Here is a 20,530-nt window from a genome sequence, read left to right as displayed (position 1 = left end):
AATCACGGTATCGAATCCCCTTAAGACGGTCGCTCCAGTCTCTTCAGCCTCATAAATTATCAAAGATACACAGGTACGATTTTTTATTAAGCGTTTAAAGTTCAAATGTTGACAGAATTCATAAAAATCAGAAAAAAATTGCAAATTATTATGTAGTTAAAAATTTAAGTTCAGCAATATGTTCATTTATATAGGAAAATTTATTGAAGCCAAAGCTCAAAAATGTAATGCATAAGATTCCTCATAGGTATTTTTAACTGAATTCCATTATCTAATAAGTATATAATTACCTACAAGTCTACAACATTTTTTATATAAACATTTCATTTTTTCATTTTTCAAAATTGGATATTCAAACAAAAAATAACAATTTTAGATATTTTGTTGTAATTCAAAAATATTTGGAGGACTCCAAATATGTATTTCTTATACCTATATTGATAATATACCTATATATATTATACTAAACACAATGACATTTTCAAAATATTTTGATTAAACTTAAGCTATTGCCTATTTATAGTTTATACTGTATTACTTATTAAATAAATTATAATAGTCATTAGGTAATAGCAACATAAATATATTTTAATAATATGTAGGTTGGGTACATAGTAATATAAGAAGAAGATCTCTCATAAAAGTAACTTTTTTCGTATATGCATTGAATACGCAATATTTCATTGAATTCATATTTAATAGATCCGTCACATTGACTTACTAAATGACGAGTTAAGCTCGACGTACTTATATTTTTTAGATTTTAAGTGGAGCGATAAATTTATTTTTTATTTTTTTTGTATACAAACGATAAGCAGTCAAAATAATGCTTTGAATTTCAACTTTGAGGGTAGTTTCCTAAAGAAAATTGAATCTAGATGATATTTTGAGGAGGTAAAATTCAATATTCCCAGTATTTATCAAAACAATCAGGAAAAAAAATTAAAGACGGGAATTTTTACGCAAATCCAGTTTTTTGACGAAATCTATTAGATCTAAAAATTTAATAATACAAGAATACAAGATGCCTTTAGGTTTTTCTACCTATAATAAAACAAACAGTTTATCGGCGAGTTATATTAAATTGTTATGGGCGTTTGAAGTTCAATTTTTTTTTGATATTGGATATTCATAATCGATTTTTGATAATTTGCTGACAAATACGATTACCTAACCACAGACCCCTGATATTTTCACCAAATGTGTATTTTATCATTTCCTATTTTCTGTATATAGTACAGTTTTCAAATTTTTTTGACTAGGTTTAACTATATAAATATATTTTTTTTATAAATGTCGGTCAACAATTTTTCGTTGGTTCAAAAAGCATGAAAACTTAATACAAGGGTCTTCATAAGTTATCATTATAAAAATTTACAAATATTAATGATACACAGACATGATTTTTTTTATAAAGATTCAAAGTTTAGATTCGTCAAAATCAAGAAAATTTGCAAATAATTTTGTAATTAAAAATGTATGATATATTCAATTTTTAAAGCTAAGAGTTAAAAATTAAGAATAAGATTTCTCCACTTTCTTGTTTGTAAATCATCATTTTAACGAAATTAGATATTTAAACGACGAATAACAATTTTAGTTTCTAATGCATGCATTGCAATGTTTTCGGTAAAAATAATTTTGTAATATTATGTAGTATAGTAAAATGAATTACTTTTATAGCAATATAAATAATAAATATATCATAAATTAATATATTAAGTATTTAGGCTGATATACCGTCTTCACCCAGAATCGTTTTTCGTATACAATGATATTGTATAATCATTGAATTCAAATTTAACACTTCCACTACAGGCGTACTAACACAACATCTAATTTATAGCAGAGCTGAACTCACCATCTGGTCAACCTTTTTAAAAAAAAATTATACATAATTATAGCAAGCGACCTTTATAAATGCTACATTTTCAAATTTTATTCTGAGCTAAGTATTTCGATTTGAATAGTGAAAACCACTAACGCCACTGTTATTAAATATAAATATAAACCTATTACACAATTTTACCAATTTATTTATGGGCCGGTACTTGGCAGTACCACCCTTGGCAGTACTTTTTAGGTATTTTTTTTTTTTATCTTAGTAGGTCTTGGCCAACTAATATAATAGTGGTAAAAATGATAATATTATATAGTATAAATTACTTTGTCTGCCTCGTCCACTTGTATTAGCGAGTCTTCCAGGATAACGTTCTTAGCGTGATTGTCATACCTTTGTGGCTCCGACAAGTAATAGGCATTCATAAACGTTCCGGCGGGTCCTCCGTAAGGGCTCCATTGCCACGGTTTGCAGCACGGCTGATGATGAGCCGCCGCCGCCGCCGCCGCCACCACCGGTTTTCTAGGTATAGGGTTTCTGGTGGCCTATATATAATAGTATACGGGTCGTTTAAAATATTAATATTAATAGGTACCTATTATTTTATTATTATTGATTATGAATCATGATGATTAACCGATAACAGTCGACGAAAACAGTGACAAAAATTTCGTCCAAGACAACCGTTTTTTTTCAATAAAATTGTCCTACAATAAATTATTATTATTTTACGATGCAACTTACGTATGCCACCTGATGCAATTTGTGCAGATCGCTGTAATATTGTAAATGATGATGTTGTGGTATATTCGTTTGTGGATTTCCGCTGTTGAACTGTTTCGCATTTTTATCTTTAATAAATGGTGGCAATCTGTATCGTAACAATATCACAATAATATAGGATAATAAAACATATCAAAAAAGTTTCAATGATTCGAAGTCGATGTTCCTATTTGAGAGGACGATTACCCATTTAACCGTATGTGTTGTCTCTGTCTTACTAAAGCATAATAATATATCAAAATGTACGTCCAGCAGTTCTAATTTTATGTTGTTACTTGTTAGCTTAAATATTAGAGTAAATGTATCTATGAACAAACTTAAATGTTTGAATATTATCTATGTTCCCTCATTGGTTTCTTTCAATATTATAATTTTTAAGTGAGTTGTGAGTATGTAAAAATGTAAAATATTAATATTACAAAATTGGAACTTCTAGACGTATATTTTGTACATTATTGCGTTCGTAAGACGGAGACAGCATAATATGTGGATACGAAGTCCTCTAATAAAATACAAGATTTTTTTGAAAATTAATAGAAAATAACATCATAAAATATAAATCATGATTAACTATTCATTGAAAATGTGATAATAATAATTTACATTTGATTGTATAATACTTTTAAGTCCGAAACATCAGATGAAATATGTATATTTGGATCATTTATATACATAAAAAGTACAATTATAATAATTATTAGTATTTGTTTTTAATTTGTATATTATTACGTATTATGCGGTAAAAAATATAGATTTTTTTCTCTTAAGTTTGATAAAAATGTTAATGCTTAGTTTAAAGTTTAAAAACGTAATATAAGGTTCTTATTAAGTTTGTATTATACCGACATTAAAAAAGAAAAATTAGAAATATATTGGTACTTATATTATAGGCACATACTATTATTATACCTCTACACCACTGGTTCCCAAACTGGGGGGCGTATACACATTACTGGGGAGACGCAAGCAGTTATAACGAAATTTATATTTTATAACTATTATTATCAATAATAACTAATAAGGTCATTCCAAAAATTGTATAGTTTATTTGTAAAGTACACAAAAAAAGATGATCGATATTTTCAATTTATAGGAAGCGCTAGATTTATGAAAATTACAAAGAGGGCGTCGAATAGAAAAGGTTGGGAACCACTGATCAATGAAATATTTGAAATATTTATATTTATTTTAATCTAAATAATACATACAGCATTAACTTATAAGTTAAAATAATAAAATAAAATAAAATAAAATATATTATATGCCTATGGATTATAATATATGAGATTTGTTTTTAGCAAAATTTATAGTTCAGCCTTCAGCCTATAGTATTAGTTATTAATAGAAAGATAAATTACCAATAGCTATATAAATGTATAATAATTAATATCATTAGAAATGTAGGCTGGAAGATCATATGCGCTTAGAATCGTTTTCGTATACAACCATTCATGATGATTCATCATTGATTTTAAATTTAAAACATACATATAACAGTGACATAGGTAGGTAATTACCTATATTATACCTATTCAATGACGAGGAACACTCAGACCACTTCCCAAATTTTTAGTTAGGTTTTTCTTACTATAGTTAATATGTATTATATAAGTTCTGTATTTTATTTTAAAATATTTAAAGTGATTTTCTACTATTCTTTAATAAAACAATTAACGCCAACTTTTATTTATGAATGCTAATCCATATTATTAGTTAAATACTTTTTGACAATTAAAATTTAAAAAGTTTAAAAAATTTAAAATAATGATTTAAACGTAAGACTATAATATAATTAATGTTATAACTTATTAACGTAATGTGTAATGTATGGAAACAATCATATCATGTATAATATTTCAATATCCAACTTAGTATTTTTTGCCCCTATAAAACCACTGACGGTAGCTATATTGTAGCTATGTGGTACATAATATCATTTTTTTTTTTTAAATAACTAAAAACTATCATTTAAAATACTTTCATTCGTCAATTCAGTCACTGAGATGTGACATTAGCAGATTTAATCAAGAAAAACATCATTAAACCTTTCTTATCTAACATGAGAAATATAAATGACAATTGTTGATTTGTAATTTGTAGCAAGTACCAATCAACATTATAACGCATATTCCGACGTATACTACAGACTACAGATAAATTTAACTCCAGAAATAGGAAAATTATCGAATAGTTATCTTAATATCGGTAATCAAATAACCTTAGTTGCCACAAGTATGAGAGTCATACAAATTAAATATTTCTTCAAAAATATTGTATGATATACTTTAACGAATACAGACGTATTTTGTTGGAAATCTTAAATACAATAATATATAAATATAGGTATAGTCGACTCTTGATGATTCAAAGTTGGTGGGACTCATGAAAAATTTCAAATTACTGAGTGGTATGAAATATCAAGAAGGCAAGAAACAATTTTAATTACTGAGTTATGAATAAAAATGTTGAAGCTACGATAATAATTCGATAGTTATCGGAAATAATAAGCTATGTGTAAAATAAATTATTAATGATAATTAGGGTTCGGATTTGAAGGCAATATAATCAATAAAAAAAGCATTTAAAATGTAAAAAAAGGCAAAAAAGGCATTTAATTTATAATATAAAAAGGCAATTCATAAATATAGGTACTACAAAATAAAATAGTGAACATTTTTTAAACACTTTCAAATGCACATATTTTGAGATAAATACAAATTAAAAATGAGCATGAATACTAAACTAAATTAAGTTTATAGTATTTTATATAAATAGATTAGGTACCTTTTTCTTTAACCAGGTTTGTCCTAAGAATTAGTTGAAAACAATTTTAAAAATTAACTTACTAGTTATTCCAGTTAATTTAATGCAAAATAAACTAGTTGATATTAAAAAAAAAATTGACTACCATGTATTTTGATAAGCTGTCTTCAGAAAAACGGTTACGGTTTGGACTCAAAATATTTGTATACATGGAAGAGGATCTTTCTACGTCCACCGAATAGGTGTACGGGTAATTTTATGGCCATACTAAATACTCGATAAGACGATATCGATAAATATTGTGAAGAATAAAACCCATTTGTAGCGATAATACGTAAGCTGTGTATAAAATTATAAAATCAACTGAAAATTAAACACAAAAAAGGCATTTATAAGTAAAAAGGCAAAAAAAAATGAATTCATCGTCTAAGAAATTAAATGAAACACATTTTTGTATAAAAATTATTTTTCTATTATAATTAATAAAATAAAGGCATTTGCCTTCAAATCTGAACCCTAATGATAAGATTATAGAAAATACGATTGGTGAAAACACTTAAATTGCACAGGTTTCAATTTCGAATTAACGCGTGTTGATGGCTAGTTTTCCCTAAAATTTTACTACGAATTACCGAGTGTACTTAAATGCATTGTTGTTCTTATTCCAAATACTGCGAAATTTTAAGGGGAACGAGCAATATTATTTCAAATTACCCACAAGTTTCGAGTAATCGAGTCAACTGTATGCACTTATTGGCCTTTGACGAGACAGGTGACCGAATGACTGTTAAAAGTCAAATGATGTTATTATAATTCGATCCAAATTTCGTTCTCAAGTAAAACGCAGTTGCAAACTGCGGCACAAAACTATAAATATTGCATCCATAAAAATTTGACCAAAAAAGGGTTCTACGCCTACGCTGTTTTTTTTATCGAATTCATGCATGTATTGTAACAATTTTCGAAATTAGATGACCGCAAAACGATGATGAAATATGATAAACGTGACCCACTCATACCCAACTCCATCCCGACCCACCAGTCCACCAGTCAAGTCCAGTGAAATCTTTGCGACCAGCCTTCGGGAAATTTTTTTTTCAGAAAAACCAGTTGTAGGTATATATTATTATAATAAATAGTAAATACGACGGTATCGCTCACCTGGCAAAGTGTTTGGACATGACTTCCCATTCGATGGCCTCGCAGGTTTCGACGTTGTTGGAGTTGGGACGACGGAACGAGCCGTAATAGCAATGCGTCGACGGAGTGGACGACGTGGACGACTGCGACGGTGATGGTGACGACGACGACGACGACGACGAAGACGACGAGGACGACGAGGACAACAACAACATCCCATTGTCCGGTTGGCAGACTTCCGGTCCTTCGCCGCCTCCTGCGACGGGCCTCCGGACCGTCGTCAATTTTTTGTTCGGCCGGCGCGGGGCCCCGAAAGCCATCGGCCAGTGATGACGGTCTCCGACGCCGTTCACGCCACATTCGCTGTCGTATGTCCGGAACCGGTCGGTCATTATTGTTCCGGAGGAGTTGCAGTTGTCGTCTGCGTGCCGGTGGTGACGATGGTCATTTAACACGACTATAATAATATTATTATTGCTGTACAACGAAACGCGTCGACGACTATAATATCTAAGTGCAGCCTGCCGCAGTAGTACCTATTCAACGAAACGCGCCGACCGACTGCTGCAGTGTGCGCGTGCACGATAATATATTATATTATGGAGGTATAATACCGAATACTTGGCATTAGCACGTACCAAACACGTTTGGTATAGGTACAATAATATAAATTAATAATAATGTATTGTAATAACGATAATATTTGTGGGTCCGCGAATGTCCGACCCGCTTGCGATAAGTCAGTCGTCGTTTCACGGTATCTCGACGATTTTGGTGACGGTCGTAGTGGCGGCGATGGGTTTTCGTTCCGCGTTCTTAATGATACGAAAATCCCCCTGTTGCGCCTCACCTTGCCGTACTGTAGATATGGAATACGATTCTTAAAATAAAGATCGACATTTTTCAGTATTATGCGACAATGCTGCTGGAAGGTGTACTAGTTTATGTAATCGCGATTCGCAACAGGTGTGGGTAGTACCCATATGGCAGGTAAAGCGGTTAGGTTCAAGTCCTGTATAATATTATCTACTATTTTACAACCATTGTTCATTAATAGAAAAAACAAAATTAATTAATTACATTATTTACTATTATATTATTTATTATTTATTTTATCAATAATTATATTATTATTATCAATTGCTTCTAGTTTCTACCAATACTACTAAGACTGTAAGACTGTACATGCCGTTTACTACACAGTATACATAAAAAGCAATTCAATTCTAACTGCAAACGCACCGATTGTTTAGATCTACTTTTAATAAAAACATTTTACACAATCTAAAGTATAAAGTATTTGGAAAAGTAATTGAATAATATGAATACATTTTTGAAAAAAACCTACTTTCTTATCAAGCCGATTTTTCTACAGTTGACGGCTAATATTTTTTATTTCATAGTAGAAAGTAGAATATTTTTTACAAAAATGACGACGTATACATGTTAAAACGAAGCAATAGTTTTTTTTTTTTAATTTACATAATATTATATATTATAACATGACACCCTTTCTGGGTATTATATATTTTATAGGTAATGTTTAAGACGTTTAAGTAATAGGAATGAATTAATAGCAGTGATTTGTTGTGCATTACTCCATTTATTGAAACTTTTCAATATTTAAATAGTTATACTCATAATATCTTTAAATAGTTATAAACAAATAAATATTTGTTTAATAATCGATATTAATTTTTCATAAAAATATTCAGTTTAAATTAAATAAAGTTTTATTTCAAAAATGTAATAACTAATAATGAAAGCAATCAAGTAGGGTCATCGAACTATAGCGATATCGTAAAATAAATTGACCGATATGCCTAAATGCATAATGACTATTTACAGTTGAAATTAATAAAGAATAGCTCGTGATAAAGAGTAATGAAAAAGTGTTTCGACTATGAATATTGTCAAATAATTATTATGTTTTTAATATTATAGGTATAATATGATAATATTAATATATTAGGTATAATTACAGATTTCAAACATTCAAGGAAGGGTGCTTATAATAATATGGCACAAGATAAAAATTATATTTAATATGAATCGAAGAAAACGACTTTTTTTAATTTTCCTTTCAACTGAATAATTAATATATCAGTTCAATAGTTTTCATAAACGACACTTCTTTTTATTAGATTTATCGAAAACATTTTACTAAATAGTAATTATAATAATAATTACGCTATTATATACATAATAAAATTCATGACAATATAACGCCGAAACATAAAATGTATGTATAGGATATTTAATATCCTCCGATCTCTCCATACCTAGGTGTATGGCTATATACATAATATCATAAATCATTATCATTATCGGCTCCCAGGTTTAAATAATGCTGTTAGGAGCTTAGCTGCTGTAGCATAATGTATAACTCGACACTATAAGAATTAAACATTTGGCAGTTCGATTTTAATAACGAAAATGTTCGCGAGTAAGCTTTTTATATTACTTCTGTTCATCGAAAATATAATCTTTAAACTCGTGTCATATGATGTTATGATTCAATGATTTTGAATGAAACTCCTGCGAGTGTTGGGAGGACGGAGGTGATTGAGTACTCATTTCACCGGAAAATACGACGCGTAGGGCTAAATATTGACCGTGCATATTAAAAAGAACTACGTGTATCAGCAGATAGGGTGAGTTATATTGAATGTGTGAACTACAATGTCAATGCGGTTTTAGAACGGAAGTAATTATATATATTATTTGGAAATACATTACAATATGTATTCAAAATGTGAAATTAATAAACGCATGTATGTATATAATATAATATAGGTAATATTATTAAAAAAATATGTTTATGTATATTATAAAAAACGTGTGATATTATATTATACACTAATACACATAATATTCTGAATTAAATTCATCACCGCGACTTTTATATAGTTTCAGATTATAAGTAATGTATGTATTAACAAAGAAAATGTAACATTTATTTTTTATTCTGATGGACAGAGGTATACTTTACAATTATTCAATTAATTTATATAAACCTAGTTAAAATAATAATTAATATTATACACAAACCCGTGAATTGTAGGTACTTACCTATAGTAATCTTATAAACGTAAAAATAAAATATTATGAATAACAATTATTTAATTGAGTTTTTTTTTCACTCTTACTTTCGTTTGACATCAAAAGTCAACATATGCCGTTTCAGAACATTTATAAACTCACTGAGATCGTATTTTTTTTATTTTGAAATACCATTTTAATATCTTATTAACGCTTAATAATTTTTTTTATTTGTACGATTTGTGAGGATTATTATTAATTTTTGAAAATTTATAATAATATGTTAATTATTAAAAATAAACTAAAACTATGTATAGTCAAACATATTGTGGTTATTATATAATACATTAACAGGTAATCATAGTAACAATCAGTAATAAAAAAAAAGGTTTTTGATAATTCAAATTGTTGTTTGGCCTAACCTGGTAAAAAAATGTCAAGTAAATCAAATCAAAAACTATTAAAACTATTAACTATCTTTTCATTATTGTTTGAATAATATCTAATACAGTAATACCAAATAGTTTAATACAAGTTTTAATTATTCGAGCCCACTATAATTTGCTTTTTAAACAAAATTAATAACTACAATAGAAATACATTACTTGGTATTTTATTTATAATTTTCGAACCTTAGCTAGTTAGTACCTATTTCTAGACAATTTTATATTGTTAAAAACATAATCACAAAAAAAAACATTATACCATCGAAAGTTTTCTGAAAATTATTACTTACGCCCCCTCCCCATTCAAACCAAGTCAGGGTCCCGCACCCTAACTAAATCCATATACTTGAATTGTCTCCCAAATTTAGGTAATTGACCTTTTTTCACTCGAATTGCCTCCCATAGCATATCTAGTTAGATTGCTAATTAATAAAATTGATAATTTTACGTGTAGGTATTATTGATTAATTTATCGATTTCCGTAATGTTCCAAAATATTATTTTTAAGACATACAGTATTTCCCAGATTAATTTTACAGATTAATTTGTTAAATGCAATAATCTTGTCGATCACTGGTTATCAGTTAAAGATTAGTCTACCATCACCAGTTCAGTATAGGCAGTTTTGTTTGCACAATCGTTACCACAAATAAAACGTTTATACGTACATAATTTTATAAAAACGAATGTATTATTAGTGAAAAAGGCAAGACAATAAATTTTAATGTGGGTAGTTGGATTGATTTAAGTTCGGATTTGATAAAGTTGAATTTTTCATCAACGTGAGGTCTGTTGTATATACATTATTAGATGTATTAAAATCATGGACTAATACAGAGGTATTCAAACTGTGCGTCGCGGCTCCCAGGGGCGTCGCGAGAGTTATCAAAGGGAGCCACGTCATATAATTGAAAACCAATAAATATTTTAAAATATTTTTACGAAAAACGTTTTTTATTATCATTGAGGCACACCGGTTGGGAAACGTTGGATTGTTTACAGTCTACACTCTACTATAATCATTCGCTAAGTATAGCTTTAATTGATCGCGTAAGTCGCAATAGAGACAGCGATACCATCAACTGCCATCGTTAAATCATCAATGCGTATGTCGTGTTTGGCAGTATTAGTCGCGAGTTAAATTATCAGTCATTTTTAATTTGGGAGCCGTCAACATTTTGTGAAGACTCAAAGGAGCCTTGGGATGAAAAAGTTTGAATACCTCTGGACTAATATATTATGCATTAGAAACGACATACTCGACGGGGGTCGGGGGTCGGGGGACAGACACCAAAAGGTTCCTCATACTTGGGGACCCAATGTTTTCAATGCTGACGGTGGTTTTATTTGGCTTCACATTTTGTATCTTAGTCTGTAGTCTATACTGATGGCGTTGGAAACTCTAGGTCGGCATTGCGACCCCCCGCACTTGCCTCTTGTACATACATTCGTATGGCCATTGATAAGCTGCTCGTTTCCAGTCCATTCAATGCAGTTAGATACGGTATACGATATCATATAGTTCATGTTTACAACAGTGATATTATAGTAATATCATAATATTGTTATTTGTTAATACTTAATGCCGATAGTGGTGACATAGAACAAAGGTTGGTTACCTATAGATACATATAGTATAACATGTTACAATATGTATATAGGATAGGTACAGGATACACGGGTTATGAGTATAATGTGAGTAATATAAAAACTTAACTGAATTAATTTCAAAATGACTAAGTATTATTTATAATTCAAGAATATAAATAAAACATAATATAACAATAATTATTCATTATAATTTATAGACACATCAAATAATTTAGTAGTAAGAATAGTTTAACACCGACTGAACCAAGGTTTTTGAAAGATAACCAAATAATAAAAATAATGATAATACAATGTAGGTATATATTATAATAGGTAACGAAATGACTAGATAGTTACAATGAGAATCAAGTCTAACCGTTTAACAATTTTCGTGATTGTTAAAAGTATGTTTTACATAAAATGACGGATATCGAAAAAAAATCACGCTCACAATTAATATTTATTATGACCTATATAATGCCACATAATTTATTTTTAATATGAATTTAAATAGGTACATTATCAGCTATTTTCAATGGCATATCCAGAATTTTTTTCGGGTGGGGTGGGCTAAAATTAATTTTATTAAATTTAAATTATGTTTTAATGAAAATGCTGTTATTATTCAACAATTTTTGGGGTGGGGGTTACAACCCCCTAAACCACTGGATACGCTACTGGACTTATTTTTAGATATCGTACCTAGTTACTTCCAAGATTTGTCTACTAAATCTATTTCAATGCGTTCGAATAATAAAATATAAATATTTATGAAAACTCGTACAGTAATTATTACTAATTAATTAATTGTTACATAATACCTAATATATAATAATATTTTAAAATTAAAATTATTGATTGTGTATCACAATGTCTTACAATAAGATCATACTATGTAACGGACAACGAATCTTATATTATTTAATTATTTATCGGAAGGTCCGATGTAAGGTAAAAAGTTATCAGCTGAACTCGATAATTAAGTATACCTACCCAAAATTTGAAATTATTTTAAAGTATTATAATTATTTATTATATTATTCTAAAATTATTACCTATATAATATGTAACGATAATTATATTGTAATGCGAAATGTGTATGCGGGTAAACGCACTGTATAAAGTAACTATAGTAGATAGATGTATGTAATTTTCACTTTATACACATTAAGATAATACCTATAATAGCCACAAATTACTAAAATCCTGAAAATGGATGTATTGAAATAAAGTTATAAAAGCAATTGATTATACTCCGGCCCACGAGAGTCCATACGTAAACCGCGCATTCATTACGTGACGTCTGTTTTCTCCCACCATGATGCCATTCCCACTATTCGGCAACGTGCCGATGCGCAGTGACGGCATAGACCTTATACTAATAGACGGTACGTGGTAGTAGTTCCGGTGTCCAAGCGTGACGGCGCTGATCAAGGTAGTACACCGTACACCGCACATGCGCATTAGATGCATACAATACTCTGTATATTACTGTATATAATATATATATATCACTGTAGCGTAGACCGCACCACCCACCCGCATCCCGTCTGGATGTTCCGTCTAGTAGTATAAGGTCTATGAGTGACGGACGCGTTCTGACATATGGACTCTCGTGGGCCGGAGTATAGACAATTTTGTGATAATTTATAGAATACCATATTATGAGAACGTTAAGCCCCGTCCATACCAAAGAAAATTTTGTCGGAAACACGTGTTTCCAACATTGTCATCGACAATGTTTCTAATTTCCCGTCATAAGCGGTTACATAAATATTTGTCAACGACAATGTCAGAAACATATGTTTCCTACAAATGTTTCTTGGTCTGGACCGGGCTTTACACCGACATTTGTTATCTCCGTCTTACTTTTGCGTAAAATAGCAAATCTTGCGCTCAGCAGATCACGTTTAAATCTGTTAATTTAAAAATTAGAGTGAATTTACTCCTAATACAATTTAAACATAAAATTATTATCTAGATAGGGCATCTCATGGACTTTTTGTTATATTCCAATTTTAAAGCCAGTTATGAGAATTTTAAGATATACAAACAATTTACAATTTTAAAATATTCATACATCGCTTTAAAATTAAAATATAACAAAAAGCCTATGAGATACCATAGATTACAATCTTACCTTTAAATTTTATAAGAGGTAAATTCACTCTAATTTTTAAACTAACCGAGTTAAAAGTGATCTGCTGAGCACCACATTTGCTATGTTACACACTTGTAAGACGGAGACAACAAATGTCGGTGTAATATCCTCTATTATGGTTAGTTAATTATACCACTCAAAAGTATTCAACATTGATATTAATGCTTATAGTCAAACTATGATCTTCATTAATTGTATAATAGTTTTGTTAAAATAAATTAGTACCTATCAGAATATCATTTTTTTTTCCTCGATATACAATTTAGATAATACATACAATATATAGGTACTTAGGTATCATGACTAATTAAACTATTAATTATTTATCTATATTATAAAGTTTTGAAACTAAAGGAAAATAATTAAATGACATTTTGAACATCATTAATGAACGTAAGAGATCTAAAACCACAATATATACATTCATATATATATTATCATTTATATAATACTGACTGCGGGTTACACAAAAATTAAAAAATGTACGTTTGATTAAATAGCATCAATTTAACATATTTTGAACTATGCATTTTGGCAACACTTGACATTTTGATCATTTTGACCGTCTTTATTATTTCCGTGCTTCACGTAATCTACAACTAATTCTAATCCGATTAGAGCCGTCAAATCCTTACAGTTTTTTTTTTCGCCACCTTCGGTTTGCGCTGTTTCAGGACCATCCCCCTCCACATCGATAATTTTTTCCTCCTCCGGCGCCACTTGCCTGTATATTTTCGTCAAGTTGCCCATCAAATAACTCGTCCCGTGTTTATTGCTGATGTTTTCGAGTTCTTCGACTTTGGACGGTTCGGGTACACGGAACGCCGAATAATGTCTGTCTTGCTTTAACGGATCCGAACGTATTTGTAAGTTCAGCGGTTCCGCTTCCGGAGTCTTAAAATACACCGGCGGATAAGTAGATGGATAAAATGGTGGGTACCATAATGGAAATTGCGGTTCCGTTTGTGAGGGTGGTGGTATTGGTACGAAATCCATTTTCTTTTGCTTGGCTTCAGACGGTAGTTCGGTCTTTCCGCTATCCTTCCAGGTCCGTTTTCGTCCTCTTTTATTTAAGGATAAGGGTACACAAGATTTTGCCTGTACGAATCTTTTTAGCATTTCACTAAAATATAATCCTGGCGGTACAAACGTAGAGTTGGTTTGATACGGTGGCGTGGCTGCTAATAAACGACTTATCAAATCTCCATTTCTAAAGTCCGACGGAGACTCGCGCATTGTGCCCGACATAATCTGAAAAGGATAAAGAATATTTTTATTAGGAGTTGTATTATCGTAGTGTGGCAAAATCACAAATATATGATAAACAATAATGCAAGTCCTTCGATTATTATAATAATAATACATAATAATATTTGCTACAAAATATGTATACGAATAAAATTATTAAAAGTACAACCAATTAAACGTAATTTTCGAATAACTATATAGATATTGACTATTATATTATATACTCAAATCTCTTGTTGGTCATAAAATACTAAATTTCAATTGAGCAGATACTTATAGTATTTTATATAATATTATATTAATATACGAATTATTATAAAACGTTTTAATAGTATGCAATTTTTAAGACATAAATCATAATACATTTAAGTCGATTAATATGACTTTCAGTGCGAATTTCGTACATAATTTTTTATATTATAATAAATAATAATACCCACATCGGAATATCGATACAAACTCGAGTATATTATGCAGATCGAATCATATACCTATACTTATTATAATTTATAATTGTATAGAGAGTGGCAAAGTGCGCAATGATTATGTTCGCACAACAACAGTTGTACCAAATCAGTGTTATTATTATAATTTTATTTTTGGCCGATGACAATTTGAACACTCCAGAGATTTATGTGAAAGTTTTGAATTACAATTGGACATTGCGCTGCGGAGCGATGAATACAAAATTCGATTTGCGCGCGGTCTCGTGGCGTCCAAAAATATAATAATATAATAATTTATAATTGGTATATACACTGCAGCAGCGGAAAATAATATATGCACGTCTAGTTAACTATAACCCCAGGACTCATTAGTCATCATCGCCCTCAACAATACCGCATATGCATAATATACGTATGTGCCCGTCCCCATCATATTATATTTAATGTACATATGTATATACCGCAGCCGGCCTTTTCCGCGCAAAAGCAAAAAACACGCAATCACGTCGAATGGACTTCGTTTTGAATTTACTACCTCCACCGTAATTGTATTCAACGATCCACCCCCAGCTGTTCATATTATTATTATTATTATTATTATTATTATACGAGTACCATACCTGACAACGCGAGTAGTGTATAATCTCATCAAATGTTCACGCGTTTGTGTAAACTAATTTACACTATTTAAAATGAAAATATAATCGTTGTTCGTCGAGCAATAACCGCACTGGACGCGATTTAAAATATACCTAATGTGTATAGTAAAATATCATTCGCAAGGTGATTATTTATCGCTAAACAGTTATTTTTCCTGTAAACGAATGTTGTATTTAAAAACATTATTTTTTTTACCATGAAATTTGAAAAAATACCACTGATTGTCGATAAATATATATTTTTAACTTTTTTTTATGTTTGTAACTTTCTGAATTACCGCAATATTATACACATTATAATTGATGTGATATTCCGAGGCAGAATAATCTTTCAAGGATTTTGGTGTATAAAAAAATATTTAAAAAGACACATAGTTATAAGTACATTTATCGGGGAAATAATATCTCGGTTTATGAATCACCCTATTTGACAACTTTACTCTGACCGATCTGTTCCGTTTATAATTAAGAATAATATGAATAGTGAAGCTTATAGGTATTGTATGCACTGCAATACACCGTATATATAGTCGTAACAGATATTCAAACCTGAATATTATATCATCGCAAACAAGTTATCGGCCGTTATTTAACCCTCAATAGGACTATATATACGGTAATTAAGAGGACGCCATAATATACCACATTGTTGAACATTTGTTTTCAGCAATTCTAACTTTGTAATCTATATAGACCTATTCTCAAACGTTTAAACTTAAAAGTAAGTACATCATCATATGTGTTTTCAAATGATGTTTTTAATTATATTTTAATTTTTAAGCGAAATTATGAGAATTTTTAAATGTTGACATAATATTCATCACTTGCTTAAAAATCAAAATATTGTAAAATCCCATGCATGTGAACACACAAATAATTATATTGATACCTAAATTCTCTCAATACTAAATGTATTATTACACAAAATTGGAACTCAAGATAAAAAAAATTAAATTTTGTAATATTATTAGTTATTACCTATAATTCATTAAACTGTATATTTTCAAGGCATTTTTCTTGTTTTCTGAGCATATTATTAGTCTTTTTAAGAGTATATACTATATATATAATTATCTTAAAATTATGTTTTTTGTACATTGTTTAGGTTTTATCCACTAATATCCCTCCCTCCATAACACAAGTTATGTATACGATACTGATTTTATATTTAATAATGTCATAGCGCTTATTGGCAACCGGCAATACAACGAGATATTCAAAGGTGGGCATTAACTAGTTAAAAAGTTAATTTTTTTTAAACCTTTTAACTTAACTAGATAGTTCATTTTCTAATAAACTTATGAACCTAACTAGTTTAATTTACAGTTTAAAAAACTTAGCTTTTCTCGGTTGATTTTAAAAAAATCCATCAAGTTAAAAACATTTTGAAATTTTTCGTTTATACGTAAATATTTGCTATAATATCAGTATAAAATAAAAATAATCCAATACAAAAACACAAATGTTTCTGTTCTTTTTCTTAAAAACATAATTTTGTGTATATTAATATATTTTATTCAGTTGTAAATTGTATATTATGTGAATTGTAATTATAAATGTTTTTAATAAAATTAAAAATTTTAAATTACAAATTGACAATTGGTAAGTTTTAATGTTATATTATAACTTATAATATATATGAAGGCCATGTACTCATCTTCACGTATTATGATATTCAATTGCTATACGATATAAAAAAATATATTTGTTAAATTATTAATTTGAGATGAGTATAGTTTGAACTAGTAAATATAATAGTAAAATAATATTTTAGAGTTGTACCAAAAACCAAAACCAGTAAAAATTCCTGTTTTTCTTTAATTTTTCTATTGTTTTTCACGGTGATTTTGAAAACTACTGGAAAAATTTTACTTTTGACCCCCCAAAGTACCAACTAGATTCACTTTCCTATCAGAAAAAGTACTGTTGAAGAAAATCCAAGCACTTTTACTGTCCTAAAAGGTGATGACAGACACACACAAAAAAAAAACACAAATCATTGTAAAATCAATACATTCATCGTTCCACTCAGAATCTAGAAGAAGATTATGCAGAATAATAAAGTAAAAATAAAAACTGTAGTAAATACGCCGTTATTTGGAGTTATACGCTATTTCCTTTATAAATATTATATTAATTTTTGCCAACTTTTTTAATTAATTTTACAACTAATATAAAAACAGCAATAATATATCCCTATTATGGGTATCATGGAAGTGATACACACCGTATAGATGTCAGATGCCGTCCAAACTCATTTTAAACATTTTTTCCAGCTAGATACGGCACGTTTGCTTAGCAGGGCAGTATATAAGTATATAACTGCATAATATTATTATTGTTTGCGTCACATTAGGTATCATCGTTCTCGCGATATTTATTATATTGCTCATAGTCAAAGATTATTACAAATCATATTATTATGACGTACCTACCTACTATATATAGGTTTTCTCGGAATCGTTATTATTAATTTTTCGATTTAGAGAAAAATAAAAAATAAAATATTTGAAACCAACCGATGAGGAGGCGAGGAAACCGGAAACAAAAGACGTGACAGGGACCGCTCGTCGGTCGGACGGACCCGCTGCAGATAATGCGTATTATGCACAGTTGACAACCGGACAGACAATGCGAAATAATATTCTCGTCTGCGATGCGAATAATTCAATTATCGCGAGTAAATGGGAAATTCGAACCCAATTTGCACTGCGCTGCACCGTCAATCCCCTCTACATTTCGCAATTCCATTGTAACACATATTATACACTCTCGCGTGCACACACCCGTACAACAATCGCTATACATACACATATAATGTGTGTCCGTGTGTGTGTAAGTTTGACATTCACGTTTCCTACGGCTATACGTTTGTCATTTAGGGGAACAATCATCCCTTCGCGTTCTCTCCGCGGTTAGGTATACACTATACGTATATTACACGCGGTCTCCTAAAATCCTATATTATATAATAGGTATGTGTATATGTTATACGTATACATATATAAATGAACATTACACGCATACCTAGACTATATACCTATCTACGCAGATACACACTCACACACAAATAGATATACATTGCACTACCGCAATGATTTAAACGATAATCGTTCGCTGTACGAGAGAATAGGCACAACATTTAATTCACTAAATAAACTATTTAATACTTTTAAATTTTAAATAATAATATAATTACACCTGATATGATATTACTATTACATCAATTTCGGTTGTCCCGATATCGTATATATTAGCCACATTACTAGGTTTATTTTTCATCTATATAGGTCTATTACTGAGAATAATGAGTGACGATAATGCGTAAGGTTTCATGTTATATTCGATTCATTAATCGGTACTTATTTACTTATTAAAATTACAAATTATAGAACAAAATATAAATATTACAATTTAATTTTAGTACTATTTATTTCCCATTTTTTATTGGCTATTAAATAGTTTTCTTTTTGCGTTTTCGCAAAGTGAAGAAACATCTAATCGAGAATTGTGGGGAGGAAAAACATATAATATAAAAATATGGTAGGTATTGGTTTATTTCAAACTCACTCACTCATTTTTTCTGCAAACTCATTTAATAAAAATAGTTGTTGGAAGTAGAAGTAGAAGTTTGGGTAAAATAGTTTAAAAATGTTAAATCTATTAAGGACATTTTTAGAGTTTTTTTAGTTATATGTAGGTTAAGTTATTTTAACCCTACACTGCATGACATTTTTTTTTTGCTAAAAAATTATATGTTATATAGTTCCATTCAATAATTTTAGGAAAAATCATAAAAAAAAAAAATTTTAAATTTTAAAAAAATTTTACGAACTACTAATTTTTAACTGGTTTAAGCAAATGATAGCCAGGTTTTCATTAGCTTTAATCGAACATACTTTAGGTGCATAACCATCTAATGTTATAATGCATATATGCCCTTGTATGCAGTGTAGGGTTAATTAGTAACTATTTAATAATAATAATAAGTACTAATTAATAACTAGTATAGGTATAATGGTATATGTATATAATGATTCGAAAAGTTTTTAAGTTTTTAACCGTACTATATATACCTACGTTTCGTTGATACGTATTAACATTATATAGCGTATAATATCCCATAGGTAGAACAAGTTAGTGTACAACTATATATAGATACGTCCGACTAAACAGTAACTTTTAACATATTATATTATATAGTGTAAAGTTGGTAATTAAATTAAAAGTTATGTACCTATCTACTGCTGCACCAATAATTAAAATCACAGTCTTATCATAATGTATTTTACGTAAATACGTTTCGGTTTCAATTGTGACTACCTATAATATGCTCACCGACATTATGGATTAAATCGCCTGACCTTTGCAGGTATCCACTTTCAATTAATATCTATATAATAATTATCACG

The 20,530-nt window shown here is 29.5% G+C and overlaps 2 protein-coding genes across 3 annotated transcripts in view; both read right to left on the bottom strand.

Moving 5' to 3' along the window:
* LOC100161916 (poly(A) RNA polymerase gld-2 homolog A) overlaps window positions 1-9,810 on the bottom strand; it is a 15,876-nt gene extending 6,066 nt beyond the window's left edge. The window contains exons 1-4 of one of the 2 annotated variants that reach the window (XM_003246579.4): window positions 9,676-9,810; window positions 6,548-6,983; window positions 2,585-2,711; window positions 2,167-2,385 (exon numbers count right to left, since the gene is read on the bottom strand). In XM_003246579.4, the coding sequence (XP_003246627.1) occupies window positions 2,167-2,385; window positions 2,585-2,711; window positions 6,548-6,983; window positions 9,676-9,688 (795 nt within the window). In that variant the 5' untranslated portion in view covers window positions 9,689-9,810. Of the gene's footprint in view, window positions 1-2,166; window positions 2,386-2,584; window positions 2,712-6,547; window positions 7,205-9,675 lie in introns of those variants that run through there. The other variant, XM_001948932.5, reaches the window with a different exon arrangement.
* A 1,277-nt stretch (window positions 9,811-11,087) lies between these two features.
* LOC100574568 overlaps window positions 11,088-20,530 on the bottom strand; it is a 19,517-nt gene continuing 10,074 nt past the window's right edge. The window contains exon 2 of the mRNA XM_003246578.4: window positions 11,088-15,016. Coding sequence (XP_003246626.1) covers window positions 14,288-15,013 — 726 coding nt within the window. The 5' untranslated portion in view covers window positions 15,014-15,016 and the 3' untranslated portion in view covers window positions 11,088-14,287. The remainder of the gene's footprint in view (window positions 15,017-20,530) is intronic.

This window comes from Acyrthosiphon pisum, chromosome A1 (assembly GCF_005508785.2).
Source record: "Acyrthosiphon pisum isolate AL4f chromosome A1, pea_aphid_22Mar2018_4r6ur, whole genome shotgun sequence".
NCBI classification, from domain to species: domain Eukaryota; kingdom Metazoa; phylum Arthropoda; class Insecta; order Hemiptera; family Aphididae; genus Acyrthosiphon; species Acyrthosiphon pisum.
Note: the sequence above shows the minus strand (reverse complement) of the source record. Positions and strands in the feature narration are given on the sequence as shown.